The 19812-nt window shown below is 49.5% G+C and overlaps 2 protein-coding genes across 2 annotated transcripts; one reads left to right on the plus strand and one right to left on the minus strand.

Moving 5' to 3' along the window:
* Positions 1 to 668: 668 nt before the first annotated feature.
* Positions 669 to 9116, minus strand: LOC123083898 (methionine S-methyltransferase). The gene is made up of 13 exons (XM_044505774.1): positions 8799 to 9116; positions 7577 to 7770; positions 6978 to 7184; positions 6794 to 6889; positions 6412 to 6443; positions 5931 to 6120; positions 5589 to 5777; positions 5275 to 5511; positions 5031 to 5165; positions 4490 to 4810; positions 3994 to 4173; positions 2682 to 3671; positions 669 to 1145 (listed from the first exon to the last, which is right to left on the minus strand). The coding sequence occupies exons 1-13, from the start codon at positions 9040 to 9042 to the stop codon at positions 843 to 845; spliced, it is 3318 nt and encodes a 1105-aa protein (XP_044361709.1). The 5' UTR covers positions 9043 to 9116; the 3' UTR covers positions 669 to 842.
* A 3974-nt stretch (positions 9117 to 13090) lies between these two features.
* Positions 13091 to 13758, plus strand: LOC123083899 (uncharacterized). Its single transcript, XM_044505775.1, has 2 exons — positions 13091 to 13481; positions 13721 to 13758. The coding sequence occupies exons 1-2, from the start codon at positions 13091 to 13093 to the stop codon at positions 13756 to 13758; spliced, it is 429 nt and encodes a 142-aa protein (XP_044361710.1).
* The last annotated feature ends 6054 nt before the right edge of the window (positions 13759 to 19812 follow it).

Raw genomic sequence — 19812 nt, forward strand, 5'->3', positions numbered from 1 at the left:
GCCGGTCCGAGCAGCTAGCTAGTTCCACTATATAAGGAGCTGCTACAATGCATGCGCCACGGTGCACCCTGCAAAGTCTTCTCAAGTCCGTTCTCTGCTGGTGGTCAACTGGAAGGCCATATCGTGCTCTCTGCTGCTGGCGAAGCAGAACAACGACGTGTGGGAGGGGAGCAAAGAAGCCACCAAACTAGGCGACCCTGACGACGGCATCGGGATCCACACCAAGCAGCAGGCGATTGATGATGTTCTCGTCGTGCTCTGGCCATGGAAGCAGAAGTGCAGCAAGAAAGTTACGTGGCTCGTCTAGATGTTCGATAGCCACGAAATGAAATACGTGCTGTACCACTCTAACATGATGCATTCATGTTCAGATGTGATCCCACACCCTACATGTAATATGTATACAAAATGCATGCATGTTGTGGTTCAACTTGAAATGAAATAAACGCAAATAGCGCTACATGCATGGACACTTCTTTTGGTGAAGGACTATGACGAAGCAGTCAGCAAGGGAAAAGACATGCCTCGGTTAATTAGAAAGCTTGGAGTAGCACACAGCATCAATCTGAGCACAAATCTTCCCCAATTCTCCAGTTGTTGTTTCTTCTTCTTGCACTCCAAGCTTTCGATCCAGTCCGATTTAGTCTCTAAACTAGTGCCAACAATCATACCGACGGCAAGGAGACATTATACAATCAATCTGAAATAACTATAACCACCGGATACCAGAAAGAAAAGAATCATCTTCCAGCCAAAACCTTGTCGTAGAAAGAAAAATATTACCGCTTTTCAACGGAATAGTAACCACTTGTTTGAGCATGATGAAGCACTCTAGCTATCCTTCATGTGAGCATGTCGACTCCCAGAACAAACTCTTTGAACCTGGTTATGCAGCCCATTGCCCGGTTGAATTCGCTGCTCTCTAAAGCAAAGCTGAACCGGCAGTAGTCCGGTATCCCGGTCCATTTACTACTGCTTATACACAGTCCAGTGGATCTAAGAATGGCTTCCCTGATGTTGCAACCATCGAGCGTGCCTTCAAAACCTTCAGTCTTGAATGATTTGCCAATGTAGGCTGTCGGTTTCGCCAGCATCGAGATACCACCATGACAGCCAGGAACATCCCAGCCACAGCTCACAAGTGTCTTTTCATTGCATAAAAAAGAAGAGCATGTCAAAAATTGCCTCGCAAACTCTACAACGCGCAAATTCAAGGTCCTCACAGCCAGTTGTGCAAAAGTGTGTCTAGCTAACTGCATATTACCATTTCCTCCTCGAAACAGGCTTTCGCCCCGCTTTATATATTAATAAAGCCATACGACCGAAGGTATTGAGGAAATCCTCAGAAACCGATCAAAACACAAAAAACGACAAAACTAGCCAGAACCGCTGAAAACCACCACTAAATGCCTCCACGAGTCGCCGAGAAGAAGCACATAGTACTCACACTCATCGGCGACGCCCCCAAGAGGGTCACGACATGAAGCACCGCCGCCGCCGTGTCCACCGAGGTAGACAAAGGATTTCACCCTAAGTGTCGGAGGGCAAGGAGAGGACCAAAGCGGCGCCCCAAGAGGAACGTAACACCCACGGGCATTACCGCCACCGGCACCAAGGCTCAAAGCTTTCGCTCAGCCCGACCCCCCTACCACGTCGTGGGAACAGGGCACAAACCCCTCCCCGTCAGGGACCCACCACAACAAACCAGGAACTCCAGATCCCACGACTAGCACTGATCACCCACCACAGCGCACCTCGCCACCCACATGGCCAAAGCACATTGCCAACACCACTCACCATCCAAGACTGCCACCACGGAAACATGAGATCGCCACCAAAGGAGCACCTTTGTGCGGACATCACTGGCATAGAGATGGATCGCATGTCCCCGAGAGGAGAGACCTCCGGTAGCAAGGCCCAATCCCGCCTGGATCTAGCCCTCTGACCGACGATGCGTCCAGGAACGACACCTGCCGGCGACACCAGGCAGCACGCCTATGAACCCCCCTGCCTGTACGCTGCTGCCGAAGTCACCGGGCTACCCCCGACCGCCAGCCTGTCATGGTTCCTCTCGCGCCGCCCATCCAGATCCGTCCGGCACTGCGTCAAGGACCATCGTGCACCAAGCCGGCGAGGAAGTGACCCGTGCCGCCCAACACTGCCGCAGCCACGATCTGGATGGGACCATCATCCCTAGCACGCCACCACGCCGCCATCACCAGCTTGACCCGCAGAACGCCGCCGTCTGTCAAGCTCCGCCCGCCACAGCCTGCCACCGCTCGCCCAGTCCCGCGCGGGCTGGGACACAGCGGCCGCCAAGGAGTTCCTCCGCCCATAGAACTAGGGTCGCCACGAGAGAGCACCTTGCCGCCGCCGTCGACACGGGCTTCGCCCGGCGGCATCCTCCGGCAGCGACGCGAGGGGGGGAGGGGATTGGGGGCAGCACTAGGTTTAGGTCGAGTCGCCCTGGACAGGTACGACCGAGGTTTTTTTTTGCCCCCATATTACAATTTCTATGGAATAGTACAGATCAAACTGATTTTTCGATGGAATGATTGCCAACATGAACTCAAGTTACTCAGATTACACTAATAAGGTTCTGCCAATCTTTCTATGTGAAACTAAGATCTGAAGGGAGTACAAATTTAAGAGGGCAGTTCAGAATGTTACAAAAGGCTAACCTTTGCCAAGTGGTTGGCACGATTTTTCAGTGTCTCCTTTTGCTCCATGATGAGATTAGAGAAGTGTTGATCCCTCTTGTTCTTAAGACCCAATAGCTTTCTGAAAGTGTACTTCAATGTGCTATGTGGCTGACTCAAGTTTGCGAGATTATGTTCAACGTCGGACAGGTCATTGAAAATTAAAAACCCAAAATCAAGGCCACTCGCAGTCAGCCCAAGGGACAGCTCTCCGAGCATAAAAGCTATGAATGGGGGATCTAAGCAAACATTATGAGAAAATCTTTCCAAATTTCTCCAAGCCCAGCGGTCGGTTTGGAACTCCAGACCAGAGAAGGAGGTATCTATCACTACCCTAGCTCCATGCATAGCACAAATAGAAAGCAGATCTCTTATCTCTTTGTCACTGTATAGGAAACCAGAAGGGTTAATTGTAGGGCCAGAAATATAGACCCAGCAGGCCCAATTTTCTTCCTCAGTTAGAGCTTTGTTTAGAACCATTGGTTCAATCTTGAATCCTGAATCTGAATTTGTTGGAATGGTCGAGATGTTTGCGTTCATAAACTTTGCTGCTGAGACATAGTGCCCATTGGTGCCCAAAGGGAAAAAGAAGGTACCTTGTTCTTGCACGCAGCAAAGAACAAGCTTGTTGAAGAGTGCAACACAGGTGCTTCCATAGATAATTTCCATACCGAAGCCATCTAACCTGTCAGAATAACGGTCTCCTGGGAAACCACCATAGTAATGTTTCACCAGCTTTTTAATGCCGAAATGAACATCAGTTTCAGAATCCGTGATGTTCTGCCTAACAAAAATTTCAAAAATGGAAGTGTTCACCACAGAAGGTACTGGCAAGAAGCTGCGGTCTAGATCCATATGAATGATACTAGATTCCTTGGAGTCAGGAACGAAAAATTCAGCTTCTTTCAGGGTTGACATAGCTGAATTAGAAAATCCTATCATCTTCTGAGGTATCACTTCTGCAGGTTGTCTCTACAAAAGAGCAAGGAAACATCAAAAGCCTAACCAAAAAATAAACATTAAGGTCAAAAGATATTCCATAGGCCCCCTTTCTTTTTAAGTGTGATATTCCATAGATACCAGGGCATATTATTATTATTACTCATAGTTAGACATCAAGGAACATAATCAGTCATCCTACTGATATATTTAGATGTTCACTCTGAGTACCCGTTATCCAACTAAACGGCTGAGTTATGCTGAGAGGAATGTCCACTATTGGCACCATTAGACAGAACAGTTTTCCATTATCATGAGGATGAGTGGAAAACTGGGGGAGTTACGTCACGATTACCTCTCGCTGTGCATGCCGGTTGTCAATTTGGAACGCCAGTAGCTCGTGAAAAAGACAGCCATAATACTGCTGGCTGATCACAGAAGTATGTCCTTCCAATAGCTCAATAGTTTGTGACAACGCCTTATAGACAGTTTCATCCTCAGATATGGCAAAACCAACTTCCAGATCAGAATAAACCTGCACAATAATCCAACTTCCAGATCAGAATAAACCTGCACAATAATCCAAAATAAGGTATAGCACATGCAGATTAAAATATTTAGGAAGTTTCTAAAGCAGGTGTAAAAATGCAGAGAAGTTCAAATACAGTGTAGGATCGTCTTTAATGTATAAGACCAACCATCAATCACATATACACATCCCCCCAGTGGGGTCAGGGCGTCAGGATGAGACACATAAGGTATTTAACTCATCATAATAAATCTTAGTTAAAAGGAGACATGAGAGGTCGATCCACCATGGAACAAAATTGATGTGGTAAAGTTATAGGCACCTGATCCTTTACTAGACCACAGAGTATAACTGCATGCGAAGGTAGGGTGTTCTCAGCAAGATACTTCAACACACCATTAGAGTTTGGCGGGCTAGACAACTCCAGATGCTTTGAAATATCTACGAAGAGCCGGGAACCAACATCTCTTGTTGCACTTAGTATATTCACTAGAGCAGCACTGGTGATAGCCTCAAACTTAGCCATGCCAGTAACAACCACCTGAGGCTTCAGTTTCCTGATCAACTCAATCAGCAAATCTGATTGGCGTGGTGCTGCAATTACAATGACTGTGTCTTTACCATGGTTACAATCTTCTCTTCCCTGAAATTTAAAAAAGAAGCATTAACATCAACATTCTTGAATCATCATATTTTCTTCACCTAACAGGCATGCCTTTTCCATTATTCCCGTCGAACAATTTTTTTTTTAAAAGCAGAAGAACATTGCACCATTAAGTAGTACAGACTGGGTGTTGCTTGAAGAAGTGTTGCACTACATTCACAAGCTGCATATGCATGCATGGGCCACACACAGGAAGTACCTCAATTGCTGAGGATGTTAACCATTGCTTCGGCAAGTGTCTGGTCAGATGTTCATCCACAATTGCAAGCGCCGGTGAGAACAGTCGAAGAGAAATTTCTATGGCAACAACACGAGAAGGGAATACAGCAACATTCTGGTGCACCAGAAAAAAAAGGAGGATCATATGAAGCACATGATAGAAGCGGCAAATAAGTTGATCCTATGAATTTTTGGTATAAGCGAACACAACTAAGAAGCCTTACATCAGAAGTTAATGGGATGTTGTAGTAGCTCTTCATAAATTCAGCAACAAGATTCCGGAAGTTTAAACATCCAAATGGAGGCTCACAAGGATTGGACTTATTCTCTTTCAAAAAACTAGCAAGGTATACTAGGAAGGCCATTTTTTCAGAAGCAACCGAATCATTATCAAAGGACAAATCAAGGGAGCTGCTGATTTCATTGAACCCATCTTTAAGAATCTCAAACAATTTCTTCACCTGAAAATCGTCTGAATTAGTACTACTTCCATCACTGTATTGTTTACTTTACAAATCTAAAGAGAGTGTGAAGGAACCTGAATGGGTTTGTGAAGTTGACAGCTATACACAGACAAAGCATGTGAAACACGGCCACCAGATTTCATGTATGCCTGGGCTGTGCGTGCAGAGACAGACTGATCCCCGGCAAGGTCCATAAAAAATTCAAATTGATGTGGGCTGTTTTGTTCAATTTCAACTAAAGCTGAAATATCAGTGTCGGCAGCCTGGAAAATTATCAACTAGTTGGTGATGATCCCAAACAAGAATATCAAATTGTAATATGAAACTATGAGGCAAGAAATGGAAAATCTATGCCCTACTAAAACCAGAACATAATGCTGGCATGGAAAGATTTCCTGGTTTCACAAAATTGATACCTGCATAATTTTTGTTTGCCAGAGCTTACTGATATGGAATCCACGGCGTAGAAATAGGCGTTCACAGACACCTTGACCTGGTCGGTCTCCTATGTTGAATATCATGATACCCATAGGCTTTATGACAGCTATCCCTTCTTCAACTGCCCGAGCAATCAACCCGAGGCCAAACTGGTCCTCAAAAAAAAACCTGGAGGTAAGAGATGCAACAAGTTTAGAAACATAACAAATAAGCACAAGGGAAATGGAATAGAACATTCAGCCATCATATGAAACATTGTCTTGATTAATACTATGTGTGCATCATGTCAAATGATGATGAAATGCTTAGCAACTGACAAAAACTTCTATTTATAGGGATCAAAAGAGATATGTTGCAAAAAAATGAAGTTGTGCAAAAGGTGGAAGTCGAGGTGAGAAATTTCAAACATGGAATACTGCCAAAAGAGTTATTCTAGTATCCAGCATTTAGCCTAGTTGCCCTTTTAATGTAGACTGCCAGTCCTGTCCTTCCTAACCATCCAGTTAAAGTGTTAAGCTGATTATGATACTTGTGGGACCAAGGTTTCAGTACAGATCCTATATTATTTATAAAAATTATTTAATTATATCAAAGCTAGCAACACATGCCTACAAGGAAATAGCATACACTCCTAAGACATTTTTTTCTTATATCTGGTTATATACAAAATGTAGTTACTTCAAAGAGCAATCAAGAAATAAGTTCACTCCAGCTAGAGAAGCGACATGAAGACAAATCGCCATTGGTATTAGGTAAACTGAATGGAATAAGTTCAAGACATTACACATGTCAATACATTTTCCGTAAGTGGTAATCATGAAGAAGGTATATCTCTACTTACCTGAAGAGCACAGTAGTTGCTCAAGGAGTACAAGAACTTCTCACTTGAATTTTCAGTCATAATCTTTGACATTGCCTCTGGATTGGGGTTAAGAATCTGAAAAGCAGATTTCGAGAGTAAGCAATTTCCTTCGGTTCTGGTCTACTATAATTTCCTTTCATGATACAATAATAACTAACCGTACCTGTGGTATGCAGCCAACAATGCAATCAAGTTCTATCTTGTTATCTATACAGTATGAAAGAAGATCAGATTCATGGAATTCAACTCTATCCAGCAATGTTTTTCCCTCCCTATCATAGACCGGGAGACCATTGTCGTCTAGGGCATTCAAGTATAGATTTATCCATGCAATCTTGATGGCCCTTGGGTTAATATCTAGACCATAGACCTGCAAAGAAATAAACAATGCTCAGCTTGGGTTCTGACAGAAACAACGGCTGGACTATGAAGGTAATAATTAGCTGCTTGCAAATTAATTTGTTTGACTGACATGTGCGGATCAAAATCTAATTGGATGTCATTTCCCTCTTTCCTGCTTTAAAGGACACACTGCTCAGTTCAAGAAAAAAGGACACAATGCTCAGCGTGGTTTGAACAATGTGTGGTATTAGACTAGATCCTTGCTCAAAATTGAATAATAAATGCTCGGTAGATATTATTTTCCTCAGAGGTACCAAAAGTGGTATATCATTATAGCAAAGTAAATGTATAACTGATGTGGCTCCCACTTCTGTAGCAACGACGATAAGATAAATTATTGACAGAACTAGAGAAAACCACCTTCAAAGGGGACAACTTCTCTGCAAGCGCAATAGATATCCAACCATTGCCACACCCCAGCTCTCCATACGTCTTATCCCTGGAAGTGGAATCTTGATGCTGATTAAGGCCCTCATAAAAAGCGAAGGACCAATCTTCAGGAGTGAAAATGCTAGGTATCTCCATCATTGTTAGCTTCGTGCTTTGCTGGAACCCTAGAAGCAGCTGCTAAATTAGAAGAGAAAAATTGATAGTAACACTCTCCAAAGTATGTAGGCTATGCCCTATTTTTTTTCTTACTGCAATAAGTTTGATCGCTGCAGTTAGGATTGTTCTGCCAAAGATGAATTGTAAGAAGAAAAATAGATAGCATCAACCTCCAAACTCTGCAGCTTACACAAAAGAATGAAAAAAAACGATGCTTAGAGGCCATGAAAACATTTCTCTGAGTACCATTTGACCAATGCCTTGATGTGTGCTAATCTCATGTGAACTTCCGTTGATCCTCTATGACTATCAAACTTCCACAAGAAAAGAAGGTGGTCACATTGAAGCCATATCTTTGAATGCAACTAGCTCCCACAAAAACAAAAAACAAGTGTCTGTTTTTGGTTCACTTTCTCACACACATAAATCTGGCTCCAACTAGTCACCAAAAAAAATCTTGTTCCCACAAAAATAAATAGTATATCCATATATTTCTAAACAACGTATAGGGAATCTCAGTAAAAAAAGTGCTAGGGATCAGATACACTAACAGAGTAAGCCTCACACAAGGAGGCACATCACATTATGTGCAGTACCGGATTCGGAAGCAAACGCTAAAAGTTAAATAAATCTCATCAAGTAAACTATGTCAGACAGATCCGGAGTGCCATTGTTTCCATTTTATATGAGCACCAAAAGTCCAAAACAGAGAGTGTGAATTATTCAACAAGCGAGACTGAAGTGTTCCCTGCATAAGGAGCAGGGGGATCAAGTCTCTGCGCAATTACACACTCATAATCTCACACACAGTTGCAGTCGAGGGACACCTAGCGCTTACATTAGTCAGCAGCATTATATTTATAGGCCGCCACATGCCCACATGGTTGACACTCCAGTGGAATCGCCCACGCGCTTTGCCTAAACACTACAATAACCCATAGACGTGGCCATTATAATTTTGACGGCCAGACGGCCGATTTCCGCGAAAGGTGATACGTTTGCGGAGAGGACTGGGGGGGGGGGGGGGGGGGGCGACCTCGGATGTGGGGGTCGACGACGACGTCGCGGAAGTGGAAGGTGAGGAAGCGGTGCTCCTGCCCGGCGTCGAAGCGGCGGTGGACGGCGTCGAGGAGGCGTCGGGCCGCGGCGCGGGAGGCGCGGGCCTGGAGGCGCTCGAACACGGCCTCAGCGGCGGCATACGCGACCTCGCCCGACGCCGCGCACGACGACAGGAAGGCGTCCACGTCCTTGCTTTCGTCGTCGCTCGCCGGCGCAGCCATTCGCCCTGGTTGGCCTTCGTCCGAGAGGAGGGGGAGGCGGGCGGCAGCGCCGATCGTGGTGGCGGACGAGTGAGGTGAGGGGCAGAATCGTAAAATGGCTGCTTGGGGAGGTGGAACCCCCGTGAAATAGTGCAGACACGACTGGACTGTCGTCGAGCCGTGGTCAAGGTCAACTGCAGAAAAATGCGTACCCGGTTTGGTCGCTCGAGTCAACCAGTGGTTTGACATCCGCATGCTACTGGATTATAACATGTTTTTAGATACTTAGATAGACTAGTATAATGTATGTGCAATGCACGTTCATATTAGGTAGGATATTAGTTGCAGATATAGATATATTAATTTGGACTACATACAAAATGAAATGAGTTAGCATAAACATTAAAACACGTCTAAATACAAGCGGATAGTAAAAAAGCTAAAACATCTTAAAGTCTACCTCGGATATTGTGACTGCTTTACTCCTTGAATATTGTCTGCGGCCTTCTCTAAAAACTCCCAGGATAAAGGAATGCTAGCTATATTTAGACCGTGTTGCTTATTGATGGAGTAACTTCTGTTGGAAGACCACTACGTCACGCTCCTCGCCTGGCTAAGAGCATCTCCAGCCGTTGGCCCCCAGGAGGCGCTAAAAATCACCCCTGAAGGCGCACCGACGAAAACCGCGTGTTGGGGGCGTGATGCCCCCCGTCGCGGCGCGCACGCATTTTTTTGAAACCCACAAACTAGGCGCAAATTCAACCACTTCAGCGAGTTCATACATATTTAAAATATTTTACAAAAAAAGAAAAAAACGCTACTAGGCCCGCCGTCGCCCTCGCTGCTCCTCGCCGCCCGCCGCCCTTGAAGCTCTACATGTCGAGGAGCCTGTAGAACTGCATGTAGTCGGCGTCGCCGCCGCCGCCGTCGGCGTCGTCGTCACCTTCTCTGCGGCCGCCGTCCCTGCTGCACCCCTCCCCAGGTTGGCGCGGCAGGTTGGACGGTCTGGGGGCATCCTCGTCCTCATCGCTGTCGAGGATCACCATGTCGTGCTCGTCCTCGCGCCCACGCTTGCGGGCGGCTATCTCCTCCAGGGCTCGGTGCTGCCGGACCATCTCGTCACGGAGGTAGTCGTCCCGCGCCACTTTAGGGCCTCCTCGTCGGAGAAGCCGTGCCGGGCTATGGCCTCGTAGTCCGCGGGGAGGCCGGGCTCCTCCTTCGGCCTGACGAGGACGAGACGGCCAGAGGTGGGGGAGGAGTCGGCGATGCGGATGCCGGAGCTGCGCGTGCGGTGGCTGACCGGCGTGTCCTGGGGCACCGGCTTAACGGGGCGGAGGCAGGGAGAGCCGGTCGAGCAGCCGGACGAGGAGGAGGATGCCCCCGGGTCCATGCGCCTCGGCGTTCATGAGCTCCCACACCGACGGGAGAAGGACGGGGGAGCGGGGTACTCCAGCCTGGGCGTGTTGCCGCCCTCGATGTACTCGAGGACGGCCTCCAGCATGCGCCCGGGCACGCCCCACCGTCAGCGGCGGCCTTCGGAGTTGAGCCTCCCGGAGGGCACGACGCCGTTGGTGGCCTCGAGCTGCTCGGCGTGGCGGCGGCGGAAGTAGGGCTCCCACAGCGGGCTGTCGGGGACGTACCGAGGGCCTTCCCTCGCCGCCTGCGGCAGAGAGGCGCGGATACGCGCGATCTCCACACGTTGCGCCGCTCCGGTGGGCGATGGTGGCACCGGGACCCCGCCGGCGCTGATCCTCCACGCCCCGGGCACCAGCATGTCCGGCGGGACCGGGTAATCGGCCTCGTAGAGGAGCCGAGCTTCGTCCTCGTGGAGGTGGCGGCGGCCGAAGCCGTTCGCCGCCACGTCGTCGCCTGGGAAGCGCTCGACCATGGGTGAGCTGGAACGACGAGAGGAGAGGGGGGACGGGGGAGGAACGGGGCGTCGGCGGTGGAGAGTCTGTGCGTCACCGGTGCACTGGGGGCGGCTTATATAGGCAGAGGCGCCGCGCGTACGCGTGGCCACCGTGTTACGCATGGCGGGCGAGGGGTGCCCGTCGTCCGGTCTTCACTGTGCCGCCCATGAGGCATCAATGGAGGAGGCTGACCGACGCGGCGGCGCGCGGAAGCGTTGGCATTGATTCGCCACGGGAACCGAGGCGATGAGGACGACGACGCGGCGAGAAGAACCGAGTCGCTGCCAAGGAGGGCCCGCCGACTTTCGTGCCAAAAAATGATTCGGCCGGCGCTCTCGAGCGCCCCCCAAGCGCGCCGGGTTCGGCCTAGGTCCGCCTGCGCCAATTTCAGCCCGAGCCGGCGAAAATTGGGCCTTTGGAGGCGCGACTGGGCCAATTTTTCAACGCCGGCGGCCGAAAAATCGCCTGAGGGGTCTTGTTGGGGGCGCGGCTGGAGATGCTCTAACCACACAACCGCGTCACCAGGAGCCCCAACGGGCGTGCAGTACGTGCGTGCTTATCCCTGCATGCCAGGAGGATTATCAGCCCATGCAGTTGTACTCTCACACGATCTCCCTGCTCTCTCCTCGCTGTATCAATATATATATATATATGTGTGTGTGTGTGTACACTTGAGTCATGAATACAGCATGGTGTGAGTTTGCATAACTTAGCTTGGTATCAGACGCCGAGTACCTCCGGTCCTCTTCCTGTTCGGTGGACTTCGACGCATCGGCGCCCGCTCCCTTCGCCGCAGTGCCCCTCGCCACCGCCGCGCCCGCCGCACCAACCGCGCCTCCCGCGGCCACCACTACTCCGGCCACCACAGTCCCCGCCCCTCGCCGCGCACCTCTCGCATCCGACCGGGGCAAGATGCCCGTTCCCGAGGGCACCGCGGGCTCTTCCTCGTCTGCACCCCGCTTGGCTCCCACGCCCACTGCGGGCGTCCTTCAAACCGCTGGCAACACTCCGGCTCCCCGTCTCGCGCTCGACGGCACCGGCGGCGCGCTCGTCCCTCACCGCAGGAGGGTCGGCTCCGACGCGGGTCCTTCTTCCATCGCCGATCTCCCGCCCTCCGTCGCGCACTACTTCACTTACAAGCTCCAGCTTGAGTCGGGGAACTACTCATGGTGGGGCCAGCTTTTCTACGTCATCGCCTGCAAGTACGAGGTTCAACATCACCTCGACTTCGCCACCGAGCCACTCAGCTATAGCGCCGTGTGGAGGAACGACGACCTCACCCTCATGCTGTGGATGCATGGGATGGTCGGCGAGGACCTCCTCGACACCGTCGCCACCCCGGCCAGCTCCGCCTACAACATCTGGTCGCAGCTCCACCTCCTCTTCATGGACAACCAGCCCGGGCACGCTGTCATCCTCGCCCGCGGAAATCCGCAACCTCGTCCAAGGCGACTATATCTGGCCATGGGCCCGGCCGGGCCGGGCTTGGGCCGGGCCTAAAAAAGCCCATGGCAGAAAATTAAGGCCCAGGCCCTCCCAGGCCCTACCATTGGGCCTACTTTTCAAGCCCAAGCCCGGCCCATCTGGTAAAAAGCCCTGAAAAGCCCTTAGGGCTTAGGGCCATGGGCTGGGCCTCTTCCTTAAAATGTCAATATGCTAATCCCAAGCCCGCCCAGGCCCTGCTAGTGGGCTCAAAACTCAGGCCCAAGCCCGGCCCACGGTCAAGCCCATCGGGCCTAGGCCCTGGATTTTAGGGCCGGGGCTGAGATGGCCAGGACTAAAGGAGACCTCTCCGTTGCTGAATACAGCAGGCGTCTCAAGTCCCTCGCAGATGCCCTCGAGGACGTCGGCAAGCGCGTCATCGACCAGTCCCTCACGCTCCAGCTCATCCGCGGGCTCAATCATAAGTTTCACGTTATGGCTACCCTATTGTTAATGCAATCACCGTTCCAAACCTTCATGCAGGCGCGCTCGAGGCTGCTCATGGAGGAGATCTCGGCTAATGAGCGGGTGCGCCTGGACAGTCGACCTGAAGCCACGGCCACCACACTCTCCATTGGCCACAGCCCGGGTGGCCCTTCCGCCAACCGCCCTCCTGACCACGCCTCCAACGATCGTGGCAAGGGGCCAGCCGCTCCCTCGGCTGGCGATCACGACAGATGAGGGCGCGGGCATGGCGCGGGCGCGGCCGTGGCTGTGGCGCCCCGTCTCCTGGCGCCGCCTCGTCCAGGCGCGGGGCTGCTTCTCCTGGTGTTCCCTCGCTCGCATCACTCCCCACCGGCTACTTCGCTTCGTACGGGGCACTTCTTCCGAGCCTTCCCCAACCTCGTGCCCCGTGGGCTGCGCCAAATGCCGCGGGCGTTCTAGGCCCGTGCCCGCCACCACCTCACCAGGGCTACCCAGTGGCCGCCGAGGCCTCCTCCAGTGAGTCATCTTGGGAGCAATACAACCAGCTTTACGCGGTGCTTCAGAACCTCTCCATTCAGCAGCAGCAGGCCGGCGGCGCGCCGGACTGGTTCCTCGACACGAGCGCTACGTCGCACATCCCTGGTAAGACGAGCTCTCTCACCTCGTATGGTTCCCCCTCTCTGCGTCATTCCTCAGGCATCCTCGTCGGGGACGGCTCGCGTATTCCCATTACTGCCATAGGATCTACATCCCTCTCCAATTTTTTTCTCAACCGCGTGCTAGTTTCCCCCACAATCATCAAGAATTTAATCTTCATACGCCGTTTTACTGAAGATAACTTTGTTTCTATAGAATTTGATCCGTTCGGTTTTTCCGTCAAGGACCTAGCAACGGGGAAAATAATTCTGAGATCCAATAGCCACGGGGAGCTCTACCCGTTCTTCACCAACTCTGGTGTCCAAGAAGCACTATCCATCGTCACCGGTGACCTCTGGCATCAACGTTTGGGGCATGCTAGCAATAAATCTGTTTCCACTTTAGCTCGTGATTTACTTCCCTCATGTAATAAAGACTTGCCAAGAACTACTGTTTGCCCCTCATATAAATTAGGGAAGCAGCCCCGGCTGCCTTTTTCCCTTTGTATAAAGACTAGTGCACCCTTTCAATTGGTTCATTGTGATTTTGTGGACCTTCCTTGTTCATAGCTTCTCCGGATTTTAGTACTACCTCGTTATTCTAGACGATTATACGCACTACTCGTGGACATTTCCATTATGCAACAAATCTGACACCGCCAACACTATTTCTCGCTTCTTCTCTTACGTCCTTACACAATTTCATGTTCCCATTCAATGCATGCAATGCGACAACGGCGGTGAATTTCTCACGTCCTCGTTGCGTGACCTATTCTGTCGCCACAGGGCTTCCTTCTGCCTCTCCTACCCCCACACGTCACCACAAAACGGGAAGGCCGAGCGCCTCATCCGGACTACTAACAACATTCTGTGTGTCCTCCTCATCCATGCCAAACTCCCACCCCCGTTCTGGGTCGAAGCTCTTCACACGGCCACATACATCCTCAACAGGCGACCTTGCTCTGCCATCAACTTCGTCACCCCCTAATTCCTCCTCCTAGGGCATCATCCCACCTACGACCACATGCGTGTATTCGACTGCCTCTGTTTTCCAAATATTATTGCAACCGCACCACACAAGCTCGCGCCACGCTCCTCTCGCTGCGTTTTCCTTGGGTACCCTCTGGAGCACAAGGGCTATCGATGCCTTGATCTATCCTCATGCAATGTTATAATCTCTAGACACGTTATGTTCGATGAAAATATTTTCCCATATCTTCCCATCAAGCCTCCACGTCACATCCCACCTTCAGCTGCCGCGGAAAATCCTGGGAGCCAATCCTTCCCAGAACCCCGCGTGCCACCTACCTCATACCTGTCGCCTCACCGATCCTCTCCGGGATCCCCGCTCCCACCTGCGCTCGCTTCCCCTATCCCACCCGCGCGCCTCGGGTCGGCCGCTGGCCCCGTCTCGCCAGTCGCACCATCTACTCCTCCCATGCCCTGTCTCGCCAGTCGCATGGACCCGCCAACCCGTCCCCACCCAGCCGACCGCTTTGCCTGGGCCAAGCGCGTCCCGACGCACCTCTCCTGGTCCACTTATGGTTTGCCCCCGAGCAGTTCTCATACAAATTCAACATATTTTGCAAATGAAGTGCACTCTCTTCCGAGGCTTTCAGAAGAATCAACGAGTCATCTGCAAACAGTAGGTGATTAAAACTCGGTGCGTTCCTGCATACTTTCACTCCTTCCAGCACACCATCTTGTTCTGCACTACTAAGCAGACTAGAGAAGGCTTCCGCACAAAATAAAAATAGTTAAGGAGAGATGGGATCTCCTTGCCTCGGTCCTCTACCTGCGGTTATCTCCTTCCATAGCAAATCATCCATAAGTAGAGCATTATTGGGGTTGCGGCCTACCATTTTTTCCCATGCCGGTGGCCATGTTGGATGATCGGCTCTGATCACCGAGCAGTTAATTTGGCTCAGGCCATCTGGCGTGGTGGGTGTCTAGTGAGATTACAGAAAGGATTGTTGTTGCCAAATGAGCATAGTGAAGAGCATCATGTTGGATGCGCCGGGTCCAACGTTGGAGTCTCACGACGGTCAGACGCATCATCGCTCGGGTTCCCACCTGATCTGTGCTTACCGGTCGTTGACAGATCGGGATGAAGCGGAGTATGGGAGCATTTGGGAAAGGCCGAGCAAAAACAAGTTCATACCTGGACGCATGACATGATCGTCTCACGCCAACATGAAAAAGGTCTCATGGTAAATGAATGGTCATGCTCAGTGCCATGACAGGAGTGCTAGCCCCAGCATGTATTGCCCATATCCTTCTTTGGCCGGCCAGGGCTACCCAACATCTAGGGCGATAGAGGCTGACCACACCCCCATGGCCCATGGTTCACATTAAATTTCACATAATATTTTACCGAGGAAACATACACCATGATATGAGAAATCTACGTCTCAAAGAAAGCCACATTTGAGCAAGTCCTTATCCAGAAACTCCCAATCAACCAATCATATGCTTTTGAGATATCCTATTTGTACGCACAGAGTGTCGGGGGTCATCTCTCAAGGAACAGATATAATGAAGGCACTCAGAATTTGTGAAAGTCTATGTCCTTACGATGCGCCTTCAAGAGCGCCAGGTCCGACATGCACACGTCTGTCAAATAAAACAACACACAGGCAATATCCCATGAACAAATTCCCCATCAACGCACACCTTGGAACAAAATAGAGATATAAGAGTATGTAATAAATTCGAGCCGTTGATTCATTACATAGTGGTCTAATTGATCCTTAACTTCGTACCATATTGGAGGTAAGAGGGCCATGTTAAAAGTATAGCCATATATATATATATAGCGTGCGAGAGCCGGAGGGAGGGATCTCTTCCTAAGCTATAGCATGCGAGAGCTGGAGGCAGGGATCTCTTCCTAAGCTCGATCCCTGTTCTGATCACGGGATCAGAATAATATTCTGATCACAACCTGAACTGCCTGAGTAATGCGCGTGAACTTCCCTCTGTACGAACCCGACCTTCGGGCTATCTTCGCAATCGTGGCTTCCCCTGCGAATTATTCTGGTTAGTCGTGTTCTATATGATGTTAGTGTAATCTAGAAACAATTTTTAGCAACTAAAAACCGGTTTTAAATAGGAATCTCGCTCGTTGGCGGATTTTGCACACGGGTCATGATGAAATTTCGTTTTTTGCAATTTTACTGCCTGAGTTGTACGACCTGAACTTCCCCCTGTGTTAGGTTGAACTTCCGCCAACATTGCCCAAATGGGGCTTGCTATATACCGTTGGAAAGCTATGGACACCAGTATCATGACCCAAGTTAATTTTTTGGCAAAATGTAAGCGGTTTAAGAATAGTTTTGAAACCGTTTTTTCTTCATACAAAAAACATGAATCGTATTTTCGATCGCATTTCTAAACTGTTTATCAGAATGAGGCAAATAATACAGAGTTGGAAAGCTAGTGCAAAAACGCTCCTTCCACATATAGAAAGTTTTCTCTAATTCCCTATGGTTAAAGCATAATTTGGAAAATCGTAAAATTTTGCAAACCGAACAATAGAGTTGGTAGTTTCGATGCCATTGCTAAATGGCTAGCCCAGTTGAGGCAAATGATATGGCGTTGGAAAGCTTATGAAAATGCACTACTTTTTCATGTTTAAAGTTTTTTCTAATTTTGAACGGTTTAAAAGTAATTTAGAAAATGGGCCAAGTTACACAAAGTTCGTATTTTCAATCTAATTTTTTTAACCGTAAGTCCGAATGCAACAAATGATACAGCGTTGGAAAGCTTGAGGAAATACGAAACTTTTTGATACGTATTGTTTCTCCTAATTCCTGACGGTTTTAAGTCAATTTCAAAAATGGTCGAGGTTAATTGATGATTGTGATTGGTTTGAGTTGCATGTTTTATTATTGGTGCTGTCCTATGGTGCTCTCCGTGTCACGCAAGCGTGAGGGATCCCCACTGTAGGGTCTACAATATGTTCATGATTTGCTTATGGTGAGTGGCGTGAGTGACAGAAGCACAGACCCGAGTAAGTATGTTGTTTGTGTATGGTAGTTGTTGGGGATATTACTACTGGATGTAAACCGGCCTTGTGTAGCCGGGTTAACTCCTTGAAGCTTAGAAGCCCATGAAGATGCAAGGATGATGGCGCTTCATGAAGGCCCAAGGCCCAAAGGCGGGTTAAAGCCTGTAAATAAAACCGACCTAGTCATGTAACTTGTATTATAAGATAGGAAGGATAGAGAACGAACCAGATACATTTATGATCCGACTTCGGGACTCTGTAGCCCAGCGGGCGTCAGCCTATGTATATAAAAGGGACGACCCGGCTACGGTTTAGGGACAGACAACAACTCGAGAGCCAGACAAAGCGGATTCGCTCCCTGGTCTTCGAAACCCTAGCAATACCAATCACAACTAGACGTAGGCTTTACCTTCCTTGAAGGGGCCGAACTAGTATAAAATCCCCGTGTCCCCTTGTTTGATTTAACCCCTTTGAGCTAACCCGTAGCGATGGCTCCACGACTAAGTCCTTTCACAAGGACATCTGCCGTGACAAACCCACGACAGTAGTAAAGAGGACTTGATGCTTTAATGCTATGGTTGGGTTTTACCTTAATGATCTTTAGTAGTTGTGGATGCTTGCTAGAGTTCCAATCATAAGTGCATATGATCCAAGAAGACAATGTATGTTAGCTTATGCCTCTCCCTCAAATAAAATTGCAATAATGATTACCGGTCTAGTTATCGATTGCTTAGGGACAAATAACTTTCTCGTGACAAAAAGCTCTCTACTAAAACTCACTTAGTTGTGTCTTCATCTAAACAGCCCCTAATTTTTATTTACGTGCTCTTTATTATCTTGCAAACCTATTCGAAAACACCTACAAAGTACTTCTAGTTTCATACTTGTTCTAGGTAAAGCAAACGTTAAGCATGCGTAGAGTTGTATCGGTGGTCGATAGAACTTGAGGGAATATTTGTTCCACCTTTAGCTCCTCATTGGGTTCGACACTCTTACTTATCGAAAGAGGCTACAATTGATCCCCTATACTTGTGGGTTCTCAAGACCTTTTCTGGCGCCATTGCCGGGGAGTTATAGCGTGGGGTGAATATTCTCGTGTGTGCTTGTTTGCTTTATCACTAAGTAGTTTTTATTTTGGGTTCTTGTTTTCTATCTTTAGTTATGGATAGTGTTGGGGATATTACTACTGGACGTAAACCGGCCAGCAGTAGCCGGGTTAACTTTATGAAGATTAGAAGCCCATGAAGACATAAGAATGATGGCGCTTTGTGAAGGCCCAAGGCCCAAAGGCGAGTTAACACCTGTAGATGTAAACCGACCTTATTATGTAAACTTGTATTGTAAGTTAGAGGAATAGAGACCGAGCCGGACACCTTTATGATCTGGCCTCGGGACTCTGTAAACCGGCGGGCGTCAACCTATGTATATAAAGGGACGACCCGGCCATGGTTTGAGGACAGGAAACAACAACTCAAGGGCCAGTCAAAGCGGATTCGCTCCTTGGTCACCGAAACCCTAGCAATACTAATCACAAACTAGACGTAGGCTTTTACCTTCATCAAAGGGGCCGAACTAGTATAAACTCCCCGTGTCCCCTTCTCCGGTTTAACCCCTTTAAGCTAACCCGTAGCGATGGCTCCACGACTAAGTCCTTTCACAAGGACATCCGTGACAAACCCACGACAATTGGCGCCCACCGTGGGGCTATCACATGATGGTTTCGAGTTCTTAAAGGGCAGCTTTGATGGACTCGAGGGATACGCTGTGGGCCGGATGACGAAGATTCGTTGCGGCAAGCTCTACATCGACAATGCAGGATGGGGCCCCGAGGCCGATTCAATCGAATACGGGTACCGGGTCCCCTTTGGTGGAATTCACATCTTCACCGGCAAGATTGGCGAACCGGGCCCTGAACAGGACACCTGCACGGACATCATCGAGACGGCTCAGCGTGCAAGCCCGTCCCCGGTTCAACCCATCACAAAGCATGTTTTCGTAGGTGTCATCCATGGAGCAGAGTATGAGGACGGACCGGCATCCGATGGAGAAACCGTTGTCTGCTCCGACGACGAGTCATCTGGAGAAACCGAATCGCTCTATCAGCTGCAGGATGGCCGGATTAGTGGAGGTTCTAAGGGCAACAGTATTCCGGACTCCCCTGATCTGCCAAACCGGGCCGCTATCTTCATGGCCGATACACAATCAGCGCCCCACTCATCAACTGCCGCAGCAATGCTCTACAGTTCCGCAAAAGCCACGCCGGCGGGGGCGGGGAGCTCTGCGCCACCTCCGGCTCAAGTTTTGTCTGACTTGTTCAACACTTTGGCAACAT

The sequence above is a fragment of the Triticum aestivum genome, chromosome 4A (assembly GCF_018294505.1).
Source record: "Triticum aestivum cultivar Chinese Spring chromosome 4A, IWGSC CS RefSeq v2.1, whole genome shotgun sequence".
In the NCBI taxonomy this organism is placed as follows: domain Eukaryota; kingdom Viridiplantae; phylum Streptophyta; class Magnoliopsida; order Poales; family Poaceae; genus Triticum; species Triticum aestivum.

Excerpts from the sequence above, each read along its gene's own strand:
- LOC123083899 (XM_044505775.1), top strand. The coding sequence starts at position 13,091 with ATGAGGGCGCGGGCATGGCGCGGGCGCGGCCGTGGCTGTGGCGCCCCG. Across the intron at positions 13,482-13,720 it reads CGCTACGTCGCACATCCCTG|GACCTAGCAACGGGGAAAAT; the intron begins GTAAGACGAGCT and ends TTTTCCGTCAAG.
- LOC123083898 (XM_044505774.1), bottom strand. The coding sequence starts at position 9,042 with ATGGCTGCGCCGGCGAGCGACGACGAAAGCAAGGACGTGGACGCCTTC. Across the intron at positions 7,771-8,798 it reads CGTCGACCCCCACATCCGAG|GGTTCCAGCAAAGCACGAAG; the intron begins GTCGCCCCCCCC and ends AGCTGCTTCTAG. Across the intron at positions 5,166-5,274 it reads ACATCCCATTAACTTCTGAT|AATGTTGCTGTATTCCCTTC; the intron begins GTAAGGCTTCTT and ends CTGGTGCACCAG.